The 19839-nt window shown below is 34.1% G+C and overlaps 2 protein-coding genes across 21 annotated transcripts in view; one reads left to right on the forward strand and one right to left on the reverse strand.

The window, feature by feature from the left end:
* The first annotated feature begins 198 nt into the window (after positions 1 to 198).
* LOC117235099 (mediator of RNA polymerase II transcription subunit 27) lies at positions 199 to 1986 on the forward strand. 2 transcript variants are annotated; one of them, XM_033496826.1, is made up of 5 exons: positions 199 to 290; positions 831 to 994; positions 1064 to 1333; positions 1441 to 1741; positions 1828 to 1986. In XM_033496826.1, the coding sequence occupies exons 1-5, from the start codon at positions 237 to 239 to the stop codon at positions 1960 to 1962; spliced, it is 924 nt and encodes a 307-aa protein (XP_033352717.1). In that variant the 5' UTR covers positions 199 to 236; the 3' UTR covers positions 1963 to 1986. The 2 variants fall into 2 exon arrangements, with proteins under 2 accessions (XP_033352717.1, XP_033352720.1); XM_033496829.1 differs by lacking the exon at positions 199 to 290 and having other exon boundaries at positions 493 to 994.
* Positions 1987 to 2092: 106 nt separating this feature from the next.
* The window catches only part of LOC117235084 (glucose transporter type 1), a 34374-nt gene continuing 16627 nt past the window's right edge, over positions 2093 to 19839 (reverse strand). For 7 of the 19 annotated variants that reach the window (XM_033496772.1, XM_033496773.1, XM_033496791.1 and 4 more), the window contains 11 exons: positions 19623 to 19733; positions 19013 to 19108; positions 18495 to 18655; positions 17950 to 18309; positions 17528 to 17759; positions 17154 to 17366; positions 15397 to 15621; positions 14870 to 15009; positions 12886 to 12915; positions 9245 to 9342; positions 2093 to 6574 (listed from right to left, as the gene is read on the reverse strand). In XM_033496772.1, coding sequence (XP_033352663.1) covers positions 6471 to 6574; positions 9245 to 9342; positions 12886 to 12915; positions 14870 to 15009; positions 15397 to 15621; positions 17154 to 17366; positions 17528 to 17759; positions 17950 to 18309; positions 18495 to 18655; positions 19013 to 19108; positions 19623 to 19733 — 1770 coding nt within the window. In that variant the 3' untranslated portion in view covers positions 2093 to 6470. Of the gene's footprint in view, positions 6575 to 7588; positions 8882 to 9244; positions 9343 to 9544; positions 9565 to 10440; positions 10578 to 12885; positions 12916 to 14869; positions 15010 to 15396; positions 15622 to 17153; positions 17367 to 17527; positions 17760 to 17949; positions 18310 to 18494; positions 18656 to 19012; positions 19109 to 19622; positions 19734 to 19839 lie in introns of those variants that run through there. The other 12 variants (XM_033496775.1, XM_033496781.1, XM_033496777.1 and 9 more) reach the window with 12 other exon arrangements.

Below are 19839 nucleotides of genomic sequence, written 5' to 3' on the forward strand. Positions count from 1 at the left end.
CTGAAGATAATTGAAATTTTTTAAAGATTAATATGGCCACGGTCATATATACAGGTCTGGAAACTTCTGTTGTGGGAATAAGACTCTTAATGACCGGCCAGTTTTAGTCAATTTGTCCACAGTAAGGCGCTTTAATCGAAAAGTTAGAATTCGTTGTGTAATACCATCGTATAAAGATAGCTCGAGTCGTCTCTGCCTCTTTTTCTTTTTTTTTAGTGCAGTAGCGTACACGATTCATGACGGACCGAGTAGTAGTGGGGATGAAAGGAAAAAGTGGCGCCACGACAAAGGTAATAGAGACTTTTGTCTTACATATATGATTATTATGATTATATTATTATTATTTTGTATTTAACTAATGTTTAATAAATGTTATATAATATACATAAATATTTTTCTGTACCAAATGAAATATTGTATATGTACGTACTTCAAATAAGTGGTGAAAAATTACGAAAAGTAGTTTAGTTTAGTCATTCAGCAAGCTCAGTGGTTTAGTCTCCTTTAGCGTTTTTCCTATGTCCTTTGGTCCTCCCGTTATTTCACATTCTTCTATTACTTCCATGTCCATGATCGTGACGAATAGTTGAGTGTTAGATCTATGAGGTATCTTGTTCGTGGCGTAATGTTTTGAGAGGTTAATTATTTTACGAATCTATTATTGTTGTTATTGGAAGGTGGTTTAATAATAGGAGAAGGTTTTATGCTCTTTACATATTTTTTTCAATTTTATATGTACATTGAAAGAAGAAATGTGAAAGACTGCTCTATTAGGAATACTAGCATATGATGTATATGAACAGATATTAATAACGATAAAAATGGAACAGCTACAGACTGCACTGACAGCAATTAAGGTATTACGCTCAAGTGTTGGCCAGGTCTTTGACTCTTTAGGGAATGGACTACGTGCTGATCATGGGGAAGAAAATAAAGAAAATAAATATTTGCTTGAATTGCAAGAACTTTTAACAACAGTCAATGTCAACCTAAGGTATTAAATTTCTAACAATACACTTATCATAAAACCATATTGTACTAAACATTCTTTTTTTGTATTTAGAGATGTTGAACAAGCTGTAAGCAGTTTAAATCCACCACCAGGACCATTTAATTTAGCAAGTACTACATATCTTAGTCAAGAAACAACGCAAGAAAGACAAGCATTGTATAGTACATTAGTAAATAGTTACAAGTGGACGGATAAAGTTCATGAATATAGCAATGTTGCTCAAGCAATACTTAGCCAAAATTCTCTGAAAAGGTCTTATAATACTACTAGCAGAGCAAAAAGAGGTCGAATCCAAACGAGTAATCATAATGTTCCTCAACAGTAAGTTAAATTGTCTCAATGACATAGTTATAAGTAGCATACTTTAAATTATAACTTATGAGTTAATATTAATAAGATTATTGATATATATTTTATTTCCTTTATAGACAAGTTGATTCATTAATAGCCACATTTGATAGACTTTTTAATGATATGACAGTATCTGTATCTCGACCATTTGCATCAAATGTAGTATTACATGTTACCCTAGGACATGTTTTAAAAGGAGTCATAGCGTTTAAAGGTTTAATGATTGAATGGGTAGTAGTTAAAGGTTATGGAGAAACTATGGATTTATGGACAGAGTCCAGACACAAGGTTTTTAGAAAAGTAACGGAAAATGCTCACGCTGCTATGTTACATTTTTATTCCCCTACATTACCTGAATTAGCTGTCCGATCATTTATGGTAAGGAAGTAATAAGGATAATAGGATTTGAATAATATAACAGATATAAAATTTAACTTATTCAATTCGTATTATTATTTTTACAGACTTGGTTCCATAGTTTAAATAATCTGTTTAGTGATCCATGTAAACGTTGTGGTTTACATTTACACAGTGCTTTACCTCCAACATGGAGAGATTTTCGAACGTTGGAATCCTATCATCAAGAATGTAAACCATAAGTATTCAGAACAAAATTCCAAATTTCAAATTCCAAATGTTTTTTTTATAAAATATATTTAATTACATCGAAAAAAAATGTTTGCTTTTTTCATATACATCTCTCTAACTAAATAATTAAAAACACTGATATTACTTAGTAAATATTTTTATTTGTAGATTTTAAAAGATGTTGTATATGATCTTCCCACTTAAATTTATCTGTTCAGCTTAAATACATTAATCATAAGTATGTAATTAAAATATTATAGACAATTGCTACGTATATATACAATTGCAAATAAAACCATGTTTGCAATATTATATGTTTGTATCTTTTTTAGTAATACAAACTCAAAATAACATTGCATGAATTGAAAATAATTAAAATGTTTTTCCAGAAAATATGAAATGGTTTCTCCTCAAAAAAGAGATATCTATATAATGCTTCATAAATATAAAATTAACTTGTAGTATTTTAACAAATTTGAAGATAAGAAATTGTTTACAGGCCATTGAAGAGAAATTTATCTTTTTTAAACAAAATATTAACTTCTTTCCCAAATATCTGTGACCGAATATATATTCTAATTAAAATGAAACAAACTAAAAAGATATAACCTTTTTTATGAAATAAATATTCAGAAAGAAGAATCACGTCAATAAGTAGAATTTCTACCAGAGAAACTTTTCTGTGTTAAGATTTACGTATAATATACAAATGAGCAGGCATAATCTTTTTCTTGTCAGGAATATAATAGTTTTGCAATCGATGGTTTTTTCTTTTATCTGTACCCTACATATGTATATCATTCTTAATATTATTACATGCTATTTAGTTTTACATAACTCTAATTAATATTATGTAAATATAATTAAGTTATAAGTACTTTTCACATAACTGTACACATTCACATTTGGAATATTGGCGCTCTCCGTGGAGCACAAGTCGTTAAAGTGGCAGTGAACTTATTTTACAAATCGTTATTCTGATCACTTTGTTGGACTGTTCCAATTTTTTTTATCTTTCTTTAAGGCTCTATAAACGTTGCAATACACGGTGAATTTAGTATCATATCATTGACTCAAAACTATATATGCAATCATAACTGATTTTGTTATCAAAGTCATGTCGAGTACGGATAGGTCCTCGCATAAAGGTTGCCGTTCGTATATATGTATATATATATGTATATATATATATATATATTTATATGCATATTCATAATATTACAGTTTTAGAAACCAGTTATTTATTATATCGTTACGTGTGGATGAATTATAGTGAAATTAATTTTCTGATACGAGGAAGTGTATTTTTTTGTTCTTTTTTTGAAAGCACTTTGAACACCTACAAATTACTTTAGACTTTAGACCTTCGAAAACAAGAGAAATGTCTCGTGTTTTGCAAAATTCATATGTATATATATGGCATAACTGCATCTCATTGTTATATTTATCTAATGACATTAATTATAATTTTCATTGTGGCGAAAGTAGAAAAATCGTTTATAGATTATCTTTTGTTTCTTTTTAGATGTAGATAATTTTGTGTTTGCTTCGAAATGTTCAATGAATATATATCACAGCATGCCTTTTCTCAACAGGATAACAAAAAAAATCATGAAAGATAAAAATTTTATAAACGTAGTTAATCCACATCTAATAATCTCAGATAATTTCTCTTACTAATTTACATATAGTTTAACAAATTTTAAGACGTGAAAAGTAAATCCTTTGTTTGTCTTAAAATAATTTTTCTAACACAATACAGAGTTTTTTCTGAATTCGACTCATCGATCTCATCATTCAGATGCATAGTTAGTTTGAGTTGAAGTAATTGCAACTACAGTTATGTATAATTATCGTCTTTAAGCTTGTAATGATTTTAAAAAATGGATATGCTACCAGCACTCGGTCCACGATTATCGTACATCCATAACACGAGTGGGAAACGTACAGTTCATTTTTGTTCAACATACATGTATGATATTAACGAAGTTTGCGATCGTTATCATTAGCCCGTTACAATGTGCTACTATAAACTAGTAGCTATGTATATATGTTTGTATATCTCTAGCCTAAGTATCCATAATCAATAATGGAATTCTGATAATACTCTAATGCAAGGAAATCTACTTTAGCATATTTTCAGTTCAATAGCTTTATTGCCTTTCTCACTGATTCTGTATGATTTGGACAGCTTATAATTAAAAGTTTTCCCTTTATTTTGTTTTTTTTTTCATTAAATTATAGCATACGATTTACTGCACACGATGTTATTCATTTATTTATTCATTTTTCATTCTATTCTAGGTACTGTATCGCGATTATAACGCGATATTTAAATAGCAAACCGATTTGAGAGATTGTTTAATTTATTTATAAGCTAGCGCGAAAGAGAATTTACCGATGGTGTCAGTGTATTCTTTGGTGCTTATTACTCTATCTCTGAACCTAATTTGTGTGTAAAAACTAAAAGTAATTCGATCTGTTTACACTTTCCAATCGATGTTACGTATAATCATGAAAATAAATAAAAAGCTGTAACAGTTTAAAATAATGCTTTAATTTCTCTGTAAAAATCATATCATTTTATGTTATTGTATAAGATATATCTAATGTCCAATATAATCTTTGAGTAAATGAAATTTTAAGTGTTGTTTGTTCTCCAACAAAAAGATGGCGCTTGAAACAGTATACAGTGCATCCGGTCAATGTTCATCTCAGTTCGATTAAAGCGATCGGTTGAAACGTTTGCGTGTATCGGCATCGAATAGATATATCGCTCGAACGATGTAATTAATTTTCGTGTAACGCTATTTTGAATAGGGAATTAAATATACTATATCGAATAGTATAGGATTATCATACATCTTCTTATGCAACGACATGGTAAGTACCATAGAAGTATACAGTATATACATCTATATACATATAGGGGAAGTTTTTCCCAAAGAATTTGCATGACATCAAATGAAGTGCATTTTGGTGTAAAATATTAACGACAAAAGGTAGTAAGAAAAGGCATGCCTCTAAATGTACGAGGTTTTATAGAATATTTTCTGGTCCAAACGAAAGGGTTTGACATTCCATAATAATTTGACATTTGTTAGTCAAAGCTTAATTCGTAATTCATTTTTCGCTTCATATTAATACTAATCTTAACTCGTAAAAAGGTTTGTGTCGGTGTTATCCGTTTAGTTTTAAAACTGACTATCGAAATAAAACTGCGCATGCGCATAATTCAAAACTTACTATCGCAATAACCAACACCCGTTCGTTTGTACCACTATGTCCTCGTACTTTTATAAGATAAAATGATTGATCGACTTATAAATGTTGTTTTTATGAGGCACCGTATAACGACATACAACATTATCTTAGTTAATGTCTTTAAACACTGCGACTGTTAAAGTGATAGACCGAGTCCGTGTTTTGGTTTAATGCTGACTGAATAATAATTTGGTCGATTCCAGATCCGAAATTTGTTCCTAACTTCAGCCGTAAAATTTATCGAATTTAATTTATCAACAAACACGTAACGCATAACCATATTACAGTGCAATGACTTATAAAGACGACAGTGATACAAAATGACATATAATTCCAATAAAACCTATGAAATTAACGATATAAAAGTGAAGTATATATATAGATATACACCTTCTTTTCCTCTGGGGTTTCGTTAAACGATTCGTCGCATCTAGCAATTATATGTTCTATATTCTTCGATGTCGCACGAAGTTCAAATGCTTTTTAGTGATCACGATTCAACTTACGCGTTTTCTATTTTCTTTTCTTTTCATTTTCTATCTTTCAAACGTATGTCTAGGCACAATCACTTTCGCAACATTTTGTTAGGTTCTTTTTCGAGGATCTTCATTACCTCGTCCTTCGTCTATTTTTTCCCTACGTTTCACGTGGGAAAGATTCTTACGTCTCATATCGAACGCTGCGGTTGATTCGCCTACCAAAATCGTATCGAAAAATCCCCAAATCATCGTCGAGTCTTTTCGATGTCTCGACCACCTATTTGCACTTACTATTGTTCTATGTTGTTCGGTAAATTGCAATTGGCAAATTCCGCGAAATCAAGAACGTTTCGATCTTGTATCTAGATATATTCATTCTTAGAGGTTACCTCACGTGCGAGCATACTCGAGACCGAACTAAATCGGCCGTTTGAGCTTATCGCTTAAACGTTTGCGATCGACTTCATTTTATTCAATATTCGAATACAATCAACAGGTGATCCACATTTTCAACCTCTTCGTCCATTGAATCAGGCATGATTGCACGATACGTTACTCTCGAAATTCTCCGCGACACTCCAACTGACAGTGGTCGCGTTCACTGCTCGACGTAAACTGTTCCGCAAGAAAGCCGCGCAGGCCTTGCTCCTCTCCGTGATGATTTCGTATAGTTGATTCTCCAATGTGAGACTGTTGGTGGTGAGCAGTAGCGGCAGTGGGATTGACGCGTTCATGATCACTAGATTACCAATATTAAGAGGAGCTGTTTCCCATTGTCAGACACCGCTGTTCGGAAAGCGTGGCGGGGGAAGCGGGGGCGGTGGTCTCTCCGGTTGAGCGGGTGCGCCGGAAGATCGCTCTGATCCAGCTGCAAACACAACTGTTCACCAACATTAATCAGATGCACATTTTTTCCATGCGCGTTTGCAATACTTGTTACTCTACTCTTGGCATTCATCTACCAAACCGTTTCAATTTAGATAGACGACAAATAGCAAGCCTCTACGATTCTTTGTAGAAAGAAACTGTTAAAGGATATCGAGCTGTTTCTTAGCAATGTACCTTCGGGCCGTTTGCATATTCAGGCATTAAATCGTTTGTTAAATGCTTCTGATTTATATTAAGACGAAGCAATCCTGTTACCGAGATTCAAATTTTATTACTATGTTCTTTTTTTATGATTGCAAATACTTGCTGTCCTTTTTAGTATTTGTATAATATATACTTAGATTAAAGTGATCTTCATATATTTATGTAAATATTATATGTTTGAATATTTTTCTATAATGATTAGTAGAAAATTAGTTTGTCTATAAGAAATAACGTCTTGCGTATTTAAAACATGGCAAACATGTTTCTGTATTTTATTTAAGAATATACTCAGATTTTTCAGAAAAGTAAAACTTTTTTATACTTGAATTATGTATTATCATTTTTATAGATTTAAAAAAATTTTTTGTCGTCAGCATCCTGAAATTTATGACATAAAGATAATTCTTCGCTAGAAAAATATTAAAAAATAATTTTATTTTCAATGATTAATATTTTTCACTCAATTATTTCTTAATCCTCAAGTACGTTAAAAAATACCTGAAAAACACAATATTATAGTTACAAATATTTATGCGATATGCTCATGAATATTAATTTGTATGTTACGAATATTCCATTCAAACGTTATCTGTATCCACCAGAGCGATGACGTTTGGAAGACTTAATAATTGTATTAAGTTACTTGTTTTAAATTTTTGTCTACATGATCAATAGGCAAACTGCGACTTCTACGATGTAATTATCTTTTAGCATCTTATCATGTAAATAAGCTCAAGGATGAGAAAATTTCGAAATAAAAATACGGAAGATTAATATTTACCATTCAGAGTTTTCTTTTTTCTTTTTTTTTTGTTTTTAATCTAAATGAAGTAAATTACATTCATGCGGACATGCCCATTACGCCACACATGCTCCAACTGCGGTAGTATTGAAAAAGTCGGTCTTACAGTTTCATATAAAAAATAATGATAATGTGATATATATAATTTGTTTTAAAATCTTGTAAGTTTAACATTCATATGACTCCTCATTCTTTTTATGCCTTTACATTTACAAATCGATAAATCGATCTGTGGAGACCATATGTGTTAATGTAAGAATCCTTAATGGCCTACCTCCATTTAAACTACTACAAAGGCCAGTGTCAATAGCGCATGTATACTCTTAGAATGGAAATGAAGCCAATATATCTACTAATGTTATTTATAAGAATCATAGGAATACTTAGAATTGACTAGAATCAGATATAATAATAGGACAACAGATTATCATACTGCACACAGATGACAGAAGAGAGACATATATACATACATATATATATATATGTATATAAATCATAGAGCTCATAATGCTGAGAGTTTTATCGAACTATGATAAAAAAAAAAGGATTACGATAAAGTAAGTACGTGTCTACTTCTATTCACAATATTCCTTAATATTTACAACACCTATCATTTATATTCACATATGTGGTGAGGTCAGGAATATAAGCTCTATATGCAAATGAAAGTATATTCAACTATATTCAACTTTTAATCGAGTGTAATGGTGTGAGTGTTTGGCTGAAGCAGTGTGAGTAATGAAAAGCTAAAATAGAACTATGACCGATGAAATGCAAGTATTTAGTTACGTAAAGTGAAAATGAACTTGAGACAATTAAAATTTCGAGATAGTAACGATCTTTTTCCCCAAGAAGAAAAGAACATCGTGTAATAATAAATTGCATTTCAAATAATTTACGAGACACAGTTGCTCTGATTTATGAGATCGTAAATTTCTAGTGAAAATTCCTTACCATAGAATAATAAAAGGTGAATAATTAGAAACGAACAGTTGAGGAATGAGCATTTACAAAAGATACCGATGTCGTTAAATTTTCGACGTCTAACGTCTTAAATATGTATAATACATCTGTGATCGGTGGTTGATTGTGATTAAAATAGCTTGTTGTCTCATTTATAACGGAATTATACTCGATTGTACTCCTCTAAATTGCTATTGTCAACACGAAAATATAGGTAGTGTGATATTGTTCTCTGCTAGGACCACTTGTATGTCTTGTAGTAGCGAAGCAGCAATGTAATTTTGATTTCATATAATCAGCACTTTGATTCCTCTGCACTTTTGAATCATACTGAAAGCAGAAAAATAATAGTCGCAAATAAATTTAAAACGAATGTATCACAATGAAACTACAAATAAACAAAATTTACCAACATACATAGATGGCATTATGACATGCACAATGACAGGTAGATGGAATAAGCGACAAGTAACAAACAATTCTTCGAAAGAACATAAAATAACTTGGATTGGACATAGTTTTATCTTATAATAAATTTTATAATGAAACACGTAATATCATATTTCTATCGCGATTCGTATCTGTCGATTATCGAAAAGAAAATTGAAAGAATTGTTTGTCGTATAAAGACGGAAATGACTATATTGGTGACAGATGATTGTGGACGATCTTGGTCAGGTTTTTAAGCCTTACATGAATCAGGGTGTGGCTTCTCCTCGGCCACCATCAGGGCTGCACTCTCTGCTGGCGGTATGTGTCCCTCTAATGCATTCACACAGTTTAGCATGCTCCTGCAAAACATCACGCGACTTGTCCAAGTTTCCGCTTCTTCATACATGTCTATTGAATCTTTCCTTCTCTTATTACATTCCAGATCTTCGTCAAGGGCATCGATTCAACATGCACCGACGTCGTAGAATTACGAGAAAACAGTACATCGCGTCTTATCAACAACTCGTCAACGTAAGTTACATATCCGTTTTTTTTTTTTTTTTTAGTTTATCCTAATTGACCTGGATTTGAATTTGAAAATTTCAAGGTTTATGACGTAATTCCGCTTATTATTTACTATTACGATAATTCATTATGTATTTCATTTTTGTTCTGTGGCACGCTATACGATAATACACTTGCAAAGCTACCATTAGTCGAACTTTAATTTTGCCTATTCTCGTTCGTTTATCTAATTCCGATGTGCGCGTACGTTCGTGTTTTCTTTCTCGTCTCAAGAAATGATAATTCATTTCACAGTTTCTAGCCTTGTAGGATTACAGTGGTTCACTGGCCTGTGTAGTAGACTTCAAACACATGTACTTATCGTCTGCATAATTACCCAACTTCGATACTATTATTTACTCTCGAATCGAATGGAACGGGTGTCCGCGGGATCGTTTGCTAATCATCGAAAAACGAAAGACAAAAAAACGCACGCTGCATGAGACATTTCGATCTCTTCAGCGTGAAGAATATTCTTAATTGACTTCCCCTGCAAGGTAAACGAAAATTAGGTCAAAAAGTTTGACCAACGATAAAAAAAATTCCACGTCGAGGTCGTATGTACGAGTGGAAGAGAACTGAAACCGGTAATTAAATAAACAAACAGATTTATTTTACAACATAGAATATATGTATATATATATATATATATATATGTATATGTATATGTATACGATTTTATCGGTGATGCCGAAATATTCGTTCATTAATATAATATATGCTAGTAACGAGTGTTTCAAAAAGTTTTCTTTTTAGTCTTAAATGTGTGTGTAAGTCAGTGATACAATGATATCTTATAGCAGTTTGTGTGCTACGAGTATGCTAAATCGTTGCCGATAACAATTATTCCATTAGATTGACCGGTTACGAGAATCTATAGTGACCTTCGATTATTCGATTAAAATCGTTCTCAATTATCAGGTTTTTTTTTTAATATTTTTATGGTTTGTCAGTAGCATGGGTATGGTTGGCAGTGGTGGCGTCAGATAGGACGGTCTCCTTGCTAGAGTTAGTGGCGAGCTCCTCTTCCCTGCAATATAATAATGTTACATGGCCAACGAGCCTCGAATCGTTTTTATGTTCGATTTTGAGAGAGAAATCCTAGTTTCGCACCGTACGTACAAGGAAGCTATTTATTAAAAAAAAAAAAAAAAAAAAAGAAAAAAGACATACAAACGCATTACGCATCTTACGTTGGAAGAATGAAAAAAAGGGGGTTCGTTCAAGATTCCCAAATACCCAAGCACCCTCGCAATTTCCAAGTACACTCGTATCGAGTTATCACACGCGGCACGCAACAACAGTCTCATCGACTGTCGTCCGACCAGTTCGATACGAAGTAGCCCGTTCTACTTCGTGAGACTTAAGTCGTGCTATCTATTTTTGTCGTGCGAATAGTTAAAAGAATATAGAATTTTCCGGCAGAGATATTTCAAAGAAGCGAGAAGAAAAAAAAAAGAAAGAGTCTGTTCTCCATATGTATTTTGAGCTTTGAGGACAAGTGATTCCTAGCGTCGTTAAAACCAGTCTCGCTTCGATCGTTAGAGACTGGTTTTTTCTTAATAAAAATCATCGATATCATTTTATTAACGAGCTAGATATACAGTTTGTTGTTCAAAACTTTCCAATGCATACTAGTCCAAACTGTATATTCGTTACGACTGAAAAACACGGTGAACAATCGTATTGATAAATTTGATAATTTCTTCGTGTTATACCTTCTGCCATTTACCATAATTTACCTGAGCAGTATATAAATATAGATACAAAATATCGATGACATAAATGCGTTTACTGGCACAGTAAAAGTCAAACATACACAATAATAAATTGATAAGTAGCACTCATTCGATCATAAAAGACAAGAAGAAAATGGCTTTTTATACTATTTCTATGTCGTTTATCAACTAGCGTACGGTTGTTATAAACCAACAAATTTAATAAAATTCCACTAAATCATAAGCAACCATAGACCGACTATCGATTAGAGTTCATTCATATGTATATGTATATATATATATAGAAGCTGTTAACGATTCATCGAATGTTTCGGCAAAACCTTGTGTTAGCGTAATTCATAATAGAGAAACAAATGGAATAAAAGTAAAAAAAAAAAAAAAAAAAGAGAAGAAGAAGAAAAAGAATAATTGCGTAGCTTGCGAGTTTATCAAGAGCTGCACTGATCAGATAAGGGAACTTGAACGCAAAATTGCTTTCACGCTTCGCGTTAACATTTCCCTTTTCTTTCCTTTTACTCATTTTCATTGTTACTTATTACTTCAAAAAAAATTTTCTTTTTTTTTTCGTTCTGCGCGAACGATGATAGAATAATATGCAAAGCTGCTCTTGCTGCGTTTGCCTATCGAAGTAAAATATATCTATATCACTTTGTATACAACTCAGAAATGAATTTGTACGCCAAACAGTAATATAAGCACTAACATGCAATCGCACAGTACAGCGCCATAAACTCGTGCCAACTATCGACATGAAAATTATTCCAAGACTGATCTGTCGTCGAACATTTATCGGGTATCGGTAGACTAAAAAGGAGCATGCTGTAAAATACAAGGCTCCAGGAGGGAATCAAATGGTCGGGGCTGTTATGTTATAGCAAACCTTACCAGCGAATCGTTAGGAATTGCACTTTCTTTTCTCTTTTTCTTTTTATATTCTCGCAAGATCGCTAAAAGCATTCTTCTTTTTTCTTTTTTTTTTTTTTTTTGTATTAATCACATAATAGCCCTGAAGAACTATTAGAAACTGTGAAATGTATCTTCGCAAAAGAAAAACGAAAAATTACAATTTGTCGTAAACGAGTTATTCATGCAATCTATGTTCTCTCCTTTATTACGATTAATTAGCCTGACTTAGGTAGCGCATGAGATGGAAACTCACATGAGCTGATAGTAAGTAAAGATGTTTCAACATGCCAGGCTGTTAGACCGAAGTTAATGGTAGTCACTTAAAATAGGCAGGGACAGGATTATTTTTCGCTTGCAGAAGCAATGATCGAACGATAAATTCAGATCGAATTCGACACACATCGAAGTTTCACCTTCGTATAAATAGAAACGTTAGAGCAAATAGTAATATATAGAGAAATATTTATGCGTATAGATTCGAATGGCTTGGCGGAAATGAAAAAGTAAAAAAAAAAAAAAAAAAACAAGAGGAGAAAATGGATGAACGATCGCTAAAAAATAATCCTTTCTTTTAAAGACGACTAGTGGTGTCTTTGATAATTGTTTGTCATGCATTTAAATAATCTTTAGAAAGTCATATGGTATATCGTAATAAAGCCACCACAGTAACAGGGAATGTTTTGCGTGACTCACCCATAAAGTCTGCTGTCCCGCAAGCTGCTCCTGCTCCAAATAACATAGAAAGCACAATTACGATATGTAGAACATAATTCGTCATCGTATAAAACAAAACAGAGTACGGAAGTTTCAGAACTTAAAGAATTTATCAGAACCATTAAATAACGATTTATTGAAATAATACATGTACAATATGCTAAACAAATAAATATAATAATATCCATTTGGCCTTGGGGAATACGTAACAATAAGACTATAAAGCTTCAAGCTGAGCACGTCTTACAAATGAATATCTATAATAATTACGGAAACTTCAAATAAATCACAAGGTTGAAGGTAAAACAAACGATCGTAGCTTCGACAATTAGTTTTGCTCGTTTATTTTAATCGCGTATGCGACAACAACGAAAAAGAAATCATTAGATAGGTGGCATTTATAGTCGAACGAAACTATTACTTATTAAACATAGAACACGTGAATCTACGAAAACGATGTTGTACCTTCTGTGTATTACAAGAAAGACTTTGTTCGGTGTAACGTCAATGCCGAAAATTTTATTGGCAAATACTACTATGATACGGTATGAACAATAAATTGTTACTATACAACCATGCGACAATTACCATGAACGTTTTCATGATATTATACACATATTATAATCTGGATTATTTGCTGCTGAATAATTTCCTACGTTACGATACGAAGTTAAAATCTCGTCTTGTATGCGATCGAATTTCGAATCTCTGTTCCCAATAACGAGCTTTTAGGTATTTAATCTCGAAACCTATAAACGTTAACGCTGTTCACGATTCTAATCGCAATCTTCGCGAAAATATTATTTAGTTTTACTCTTACTCCGGAGATACAATTAACGAGCGTACTAGTACGTGTACGAGTCAACTGATATACTGATTTAGAAATCTATCTCTCTCGAGAAAATCGAACGAACTTTTATCACAGTTGAATCCGTATTATAGCCTCGATTAGGCAGCGATACACGCATGGACGTGTAGTGTGACATTAGTATCCTACCAAATTGATAGTACGTCCCTGTTTTACTATAGGGTAACGCATTTGTAAAACGTCATGTCTCATCTACACAATGTATAGAAAGTAGTACTAGAGAAATTGTGTTGTTGTATGTTCGATATAATAATAACATAATAGTAACAATAACGACAACACAATAATAATAATGAAGTCGATAGTACTGCGTAATTGTTGATTAAAAGAAGCTCTTACAGATTATTAAGTGTTCGATATAGCGTATTACCGTGCAATATTATATGCGTGATTCGATTTATTCCAAGATAATTGCTGCACTCGTATTTTCCTTTTTTTTTTCCCCTCATCAAACGGATGTTTCGTGATCGTTATACTCTCTATTCGATTAATCGTTTTTAATCGTTATCAATCTTCGCACGATGAACGTATAAATATCATATCGATTGCCGAATCGAGTCGAAGTCGTGCACTTTCTAGCCTTCCGGTTTTTATTCGCAAGAATATATGCGGATTTTCCTTTCATTTTCTACACTTTCCATTTGATTCGAATAACAATTAAGAATTCACGTGTTACGTATACGCTTGATGATTCGTCGTAAATTACAGACGGCCGGACGTGTGGACGGATATGATAACAGTATATCGTGCATCGACAGGATACGATCGTTCTTTTCCGAGAGGAAAGGTAATAATTCTTTTCGCGTTTATCGTTAACGGATCGACACATGTTATAAAACGTGAATACAAAGTCTTCCGTTAGTTGGATATTTCTTCACGCTCCGTGACAACAAATGAAAAGCGAGGAGCGAACAAAAATGAACAAGCTGTCTTCTGATAGAACCATCGTACGTATAGAACGATACGTATGCGTATAATAAGAAAGAGATCGATGGAAATCAGCGAAATAAAAAGGGCTTGAGAACTGAAGATTATCTATCTAATGATTTGCTATACGTATTAGGAATGGTATTAAGTGGCTTATTTATTGCGTACCTGTCGTTACCATGCCTGAATAAAGCTAGAATTTCTTCGAACGTTTTATTCTTGGTCTCAGGTACCTTCTTGTATGTGAAGATCCAGAAGATGGCTAGGAATGCACTGAATGGTAGGAACGTGTAGTTTTCAAGGCTAGTCTGTAACACATTAAAACAAGGGGCTAACGTAAAACTAACAAATGTCAATCGTTTCTTTCTGCTTGACACACTGTCTGTCTTTTGTCTATGTTTCGATTACGAGTACCTTAATCCTCGAACGGCGTTTCTAACAAAGTAACATTTACGTGTTATCATCCTAATAAACTATAACGAAACATTTTATTTCTTACGTACAATAAATATAGTTATCGCACGGACGTGAAAAATCTTTTAATTTGGTCCTTCCCTTTATTCATATAAAAATAAAATATTTAACGTTTCGACCACTGTTGGATTAAAGTTAAAACACTCGAAAACACGAAATCCCGTAGAATTTATTTGTCTCGAATTGAGCGTTTTTTTCTTTTAATTTAAAGAATATCTTACCTTCATACTTGGAAAACCGATGCCAACCAAAAAATTAGCCATCCAATTGACAAGAACCGCGATAGACATGGCCGCAGGTCTAGGACCTTGCGAGAATAGTTCAGCTGTGATCATCCACGGGATGGAGCCAGGCCCGACAGCAAAGAATACCACGAAACTGAGCGTCGACACGACCGACAGATAAGACATCCAGTCAATCATTTCCTGCACATAACCGAAAAACTCCTATCAGGCAGTAGAATCGTGTTCTTCTTTCCTGAGCAGCCGGAGGAGTCTCTCTCAGAAGAACAAAAATCGTAAGACCTACGAAACTCAACGAATAGAACTGAAATGTAATAAACCTGCATGCAAATAGTGCAGCTCAACCCTGTGTTTAAGGCGATAATGCGATTGCGACAATGCGTATAACGTGCTCTGTTATTATGTACAGTAACATCTTTCTGTTTCAAGCGTTCAAGCGATATGACTGGCCATTTTTATATACCTAAGGAGTAACCAGGACACGTAGCTTATAGACCTCGGAGAACCTAAATGTATGAGAATAAATACGCGCCAGACATACAACGTTTACGCTCGAATAAGTATACATACACGTATATATATATATATATAGACATATATCTACCGTTATCGTATTAGGTCGTTGATCGACGTTAAAGTCTGATGAACTCTTGTAGCTTCTGCGTATGACTTACACTGTTTGCTTTACACGAATTGTAATACACATCGGAATAGCGTTGCGAAAGAAGCAAAAGTGCTACACACGTTTAGCGTACAGAGAAATGAAATTTAATCTCATCGTCGTAATTAATTGTGTAGCCGTGTTTGGTATATTGACGTTATTATCGTTGATTTAATTATGCGCAAGAGGGTGACAGGTTTGAGCCGAAATATAGACTAATAATAAAGGGAGTAAATGTCTCCTCCAGGCAGTCACGAAAGAGGCCGTTAGTGAAAAAGGGAGGGAATGGGGTAAGGAGCGGGACAGGATTCGTAAGAAGCACAGTTACTTAAGCCTAAGCAAATAAAATAAAACGCATGCATCCTAGGTATTCGACACATCGATATATTTTTTTAAAGATTTTCGTTGTTTTCTCAAATACGTTTGTATTTGTGTAATTAGAAATTAATAATAATCTTATCATTTTATCAAGAATGGATTCGTTATGTGTCGATGCACAGAATATTAGTAATCTCTATAACGCAAATTAAAAAATAACATGCAGGATTTAGGATAGACCTTACAAATTACATGAATGGTCGGGAGAAATAAAAATGAGTATCTCGAATGCATATTTATATACGTAAAGTGGTGATAATTCTCACTGTCGATGCAGTGCTGCACTCCAGCTGTGAACAAAGTGTTAGATACACCTTTCGCCAAGGTGCATGAAGTGACAAAGCACAAAGAGAGACAGCTATATACAATCCACGTTCTCTGTGGCGTAATTAACGTTCTAAGAGATCTCGATTTTCATCAACTTTCTACGTTCGACGAAATAACTTTTGTCAATGGCAATTTATTTCTCTTTAGCTTTTAGCGAAAGCCGATTAGTACTTCCTATTCGACCCTTGTCGCTCGAATAATTTAATCGCAAAAGATACTATGTATTATCGTTATTGATTTACACGACAATACGCGTGATCTATCAAGGAATAGATACTCTGTGGTGAAAGACGTAACATTTACTTAATTAACATCGATATTACAGTACGTAGCATAATTAAAGCGAAGATGTCCTAAAATTTGAACTTACCTTTATGAGAAAAGAAATTGTGATGAATATTGAAAAGATAAACATGCCACCAAGACCGTATAAGTGCAGTGTACGCCTTCCTGTCCTATCCATAAGCGGGATGGATCCTAACGTCATTAGAACCATAATGGCACCTATGCCAATGGTTGCAAACTTGGCACTCTCCTCTGTCAAACCAGAACTAGTGAACAAATTTGTCGAATAGTAAAACACCTGAAACACACAGAGGGCAATTTCATGCGCTATTACATCCACTTTCGCGAATGGACCGTGTTGTGGAAGAGAAACGCAGCGCAAGTTCGTCGGTTGAATTCGAAACTTCGCTCATGGAGACAGTAGTACCGTATATGAAATTTATAGACGACGATACTTACAGCGTTAATGCCTGAAAGCTGTTGGGAAAGTTGCATGACCACACCTATAACGAGAGGCGCTCTCAAAGTCGGGCTACATATGAGCTCTGTCATCGATATTCTAGACTCGGCTTGTTGAGCTCGTTCTTCGGCTCTCATTTCCTCGATATCCTCTTCTACTTGGTTACTGGCTCTCAACCTTCTCAAAGCTTTACGGGCTTCTTCCTCCCACTGTTTGGTAATGAGCAAATATCTAGAGCAGAGGATCAAAAGAGAGAAGCTGTAATGGTCGGCGAGGAAAGAAAAGCAGGGAACAGAGATCGTCTTGTACAAACCACTTAAGTAGGTACATATTAGAAAACTCTATCGTCTAGTATCTACTAAAAGCCATTGCGACAGTTTTGGGAAGATGTTTCTTTATCTATACGATCGATGGTCTCTACCTTGGAGATTCGGGACAAACTGGAAGCAGCAATAACTGTAGAATGGCAGGGCAGATAGCTAGTCCTAAGAGAACAGGCCAACCCTCGTTTGTTCCAAGGATTTGCTCGATGCCCAGCACCTGGGAGACCAGGAGGCCCACCGTAACAGCGAGCTGGTTCACCGTGCCTAGGCCGCCTCTCAGGTTCAGTGGTGCTATCTCCGATATGTACATGGGAACCAGCGAGGTGTTTAAGCCACAATTGACACCGATGATGAACCGTCCAAAGAATAACATTTCGTACGAGTGAGCAATCTTTGTACAACCCATCAGGCACGCCCCCACGATGCCCAGCACGTTGTTTAGCAGTAAGCCCCCCTTTCTGTCAGCGAATGGAAAGAAAGAAAATATATAGATGAGTGATACGATAAACGATCGGATCATCCGATTACCTGATCGCAAGATACACGTTTGCACGATGCGGATTTTTAATATCGATACGTCTGGCGCGTAGGAAGCCCTAGCGAAATTACACGTGAACGAAATTGCTACGGTAATAGTACAAACCTGCCAAATCTGTTGGCAATTATCCCTCCGCTAAAACCACCTAGCATACCACCAATCGCAAATATGCTTACGGCCACGGAATATAATTTCTTCACGGAATCGTCTGAGATATCCTCCCCATACCTATCCTTGTACACGTCTTTCATAAAATTTTCAATATTCTGAAACGAATAAATCATATTTTATTTTAATTACATTAGGAACGTTAAGTTCTTTTCCTCTGTGTTCGTTAACACGTTTTCTACCATATTGGATTGGAACGAGAAGTCTATAACACATCGTACTTTGTCTCTTGTATTTTTGTACAATGTGCAAGCGCAATGGCAAAATATACGTTTAGCAATAAGCAATAATTGTTTGACATTTGTCTTTTAAACTGTCTATACGTGTGCGTGACGTTGATAGTGAACGTGTTAAGTATTTATGAACGAGGAACGAATATATTTAAATCGATCCTATTTATAACTGGAATATAATATAAATACAGTAAATGGAAACTAGAAAAAGGAAGAACATACCACTTCCGGCGCATTAATAACTCCAGTGTTGTATCCAAACTGCAACATTCCTAAAACTGCTGCCAGTATTGCATACGACAGGAAAAGTGTTAGCCCCTGAAAGCATCGAATAAAGCATTAAATTTCGAAGATTTCTATGGAAATTATTTTTCTTTTCTTTTCGATTGAAAGTTCAATCGAACGGTACAAACTACTTCAAATAAAATAATCGACGAACGCGCATTCTAGCTGAAACGAAAATCATATAACAAGCGAGTGGGGTAGAAATAATAATGAGAGGTGAAATAAAACTGCGCCGAACAACGTCATAATGGTTTATTAAATAATAATTTGTTGCTCTGCTATATAAAATCATACGCTACAACAGATAGTTATCGTGCATAGGTACAAACAGACGCATAAAAGAAAAATCAAACAGAATAATCATAACACAATATGTACATCACGCAAGTAACCAAATATAATCGATATAACGATAATAACGATGCAAATCGATCGGTAGAAATAAACAGCCATCAAAAGCGGTAGCAAGTTTCTTTTTGTACGAAACATAAAATTGCACGACCAAGAAATAAGAATCTTTTTTTGATCGTCAGAGATCAAGCGTCACCTGCTCCAAAAGCCTAAGTTTCCGTCGATGAGAATGTTCTTCTAGTCGATCCACGTATTCTCGTAATTCCTCTATTTCTTCTTTCACCTGCTGTACCGTATCTAGTTCGTGCTGCGTAACACATTAGGAAATACGATTTAGAAATCTGCGTATCTTAACACGCCCGTACATTAGAACGATTTAGGACAAAATATCCTTCTTTAAGAGAAGACATTTT

The sequence above is a fragment of the Bombus vosnesenskii genome, unplaced genomic scaffold (genome assembly GCF_011952255.1).
Source record: "Bombus vosnesenskii isolate JDL3184/JDL3185 unplaced genomic scaffold, Bvos_JDL3184-5_v1.1 scf7180000013314, whole genome shotgun sequence".
Lineage (NCBI taxonomy): Eukaryota > Metazoa > Arthropoda > Insecta > Hymenoptera > Apidae > Bombus > Bombus vosnesenskii.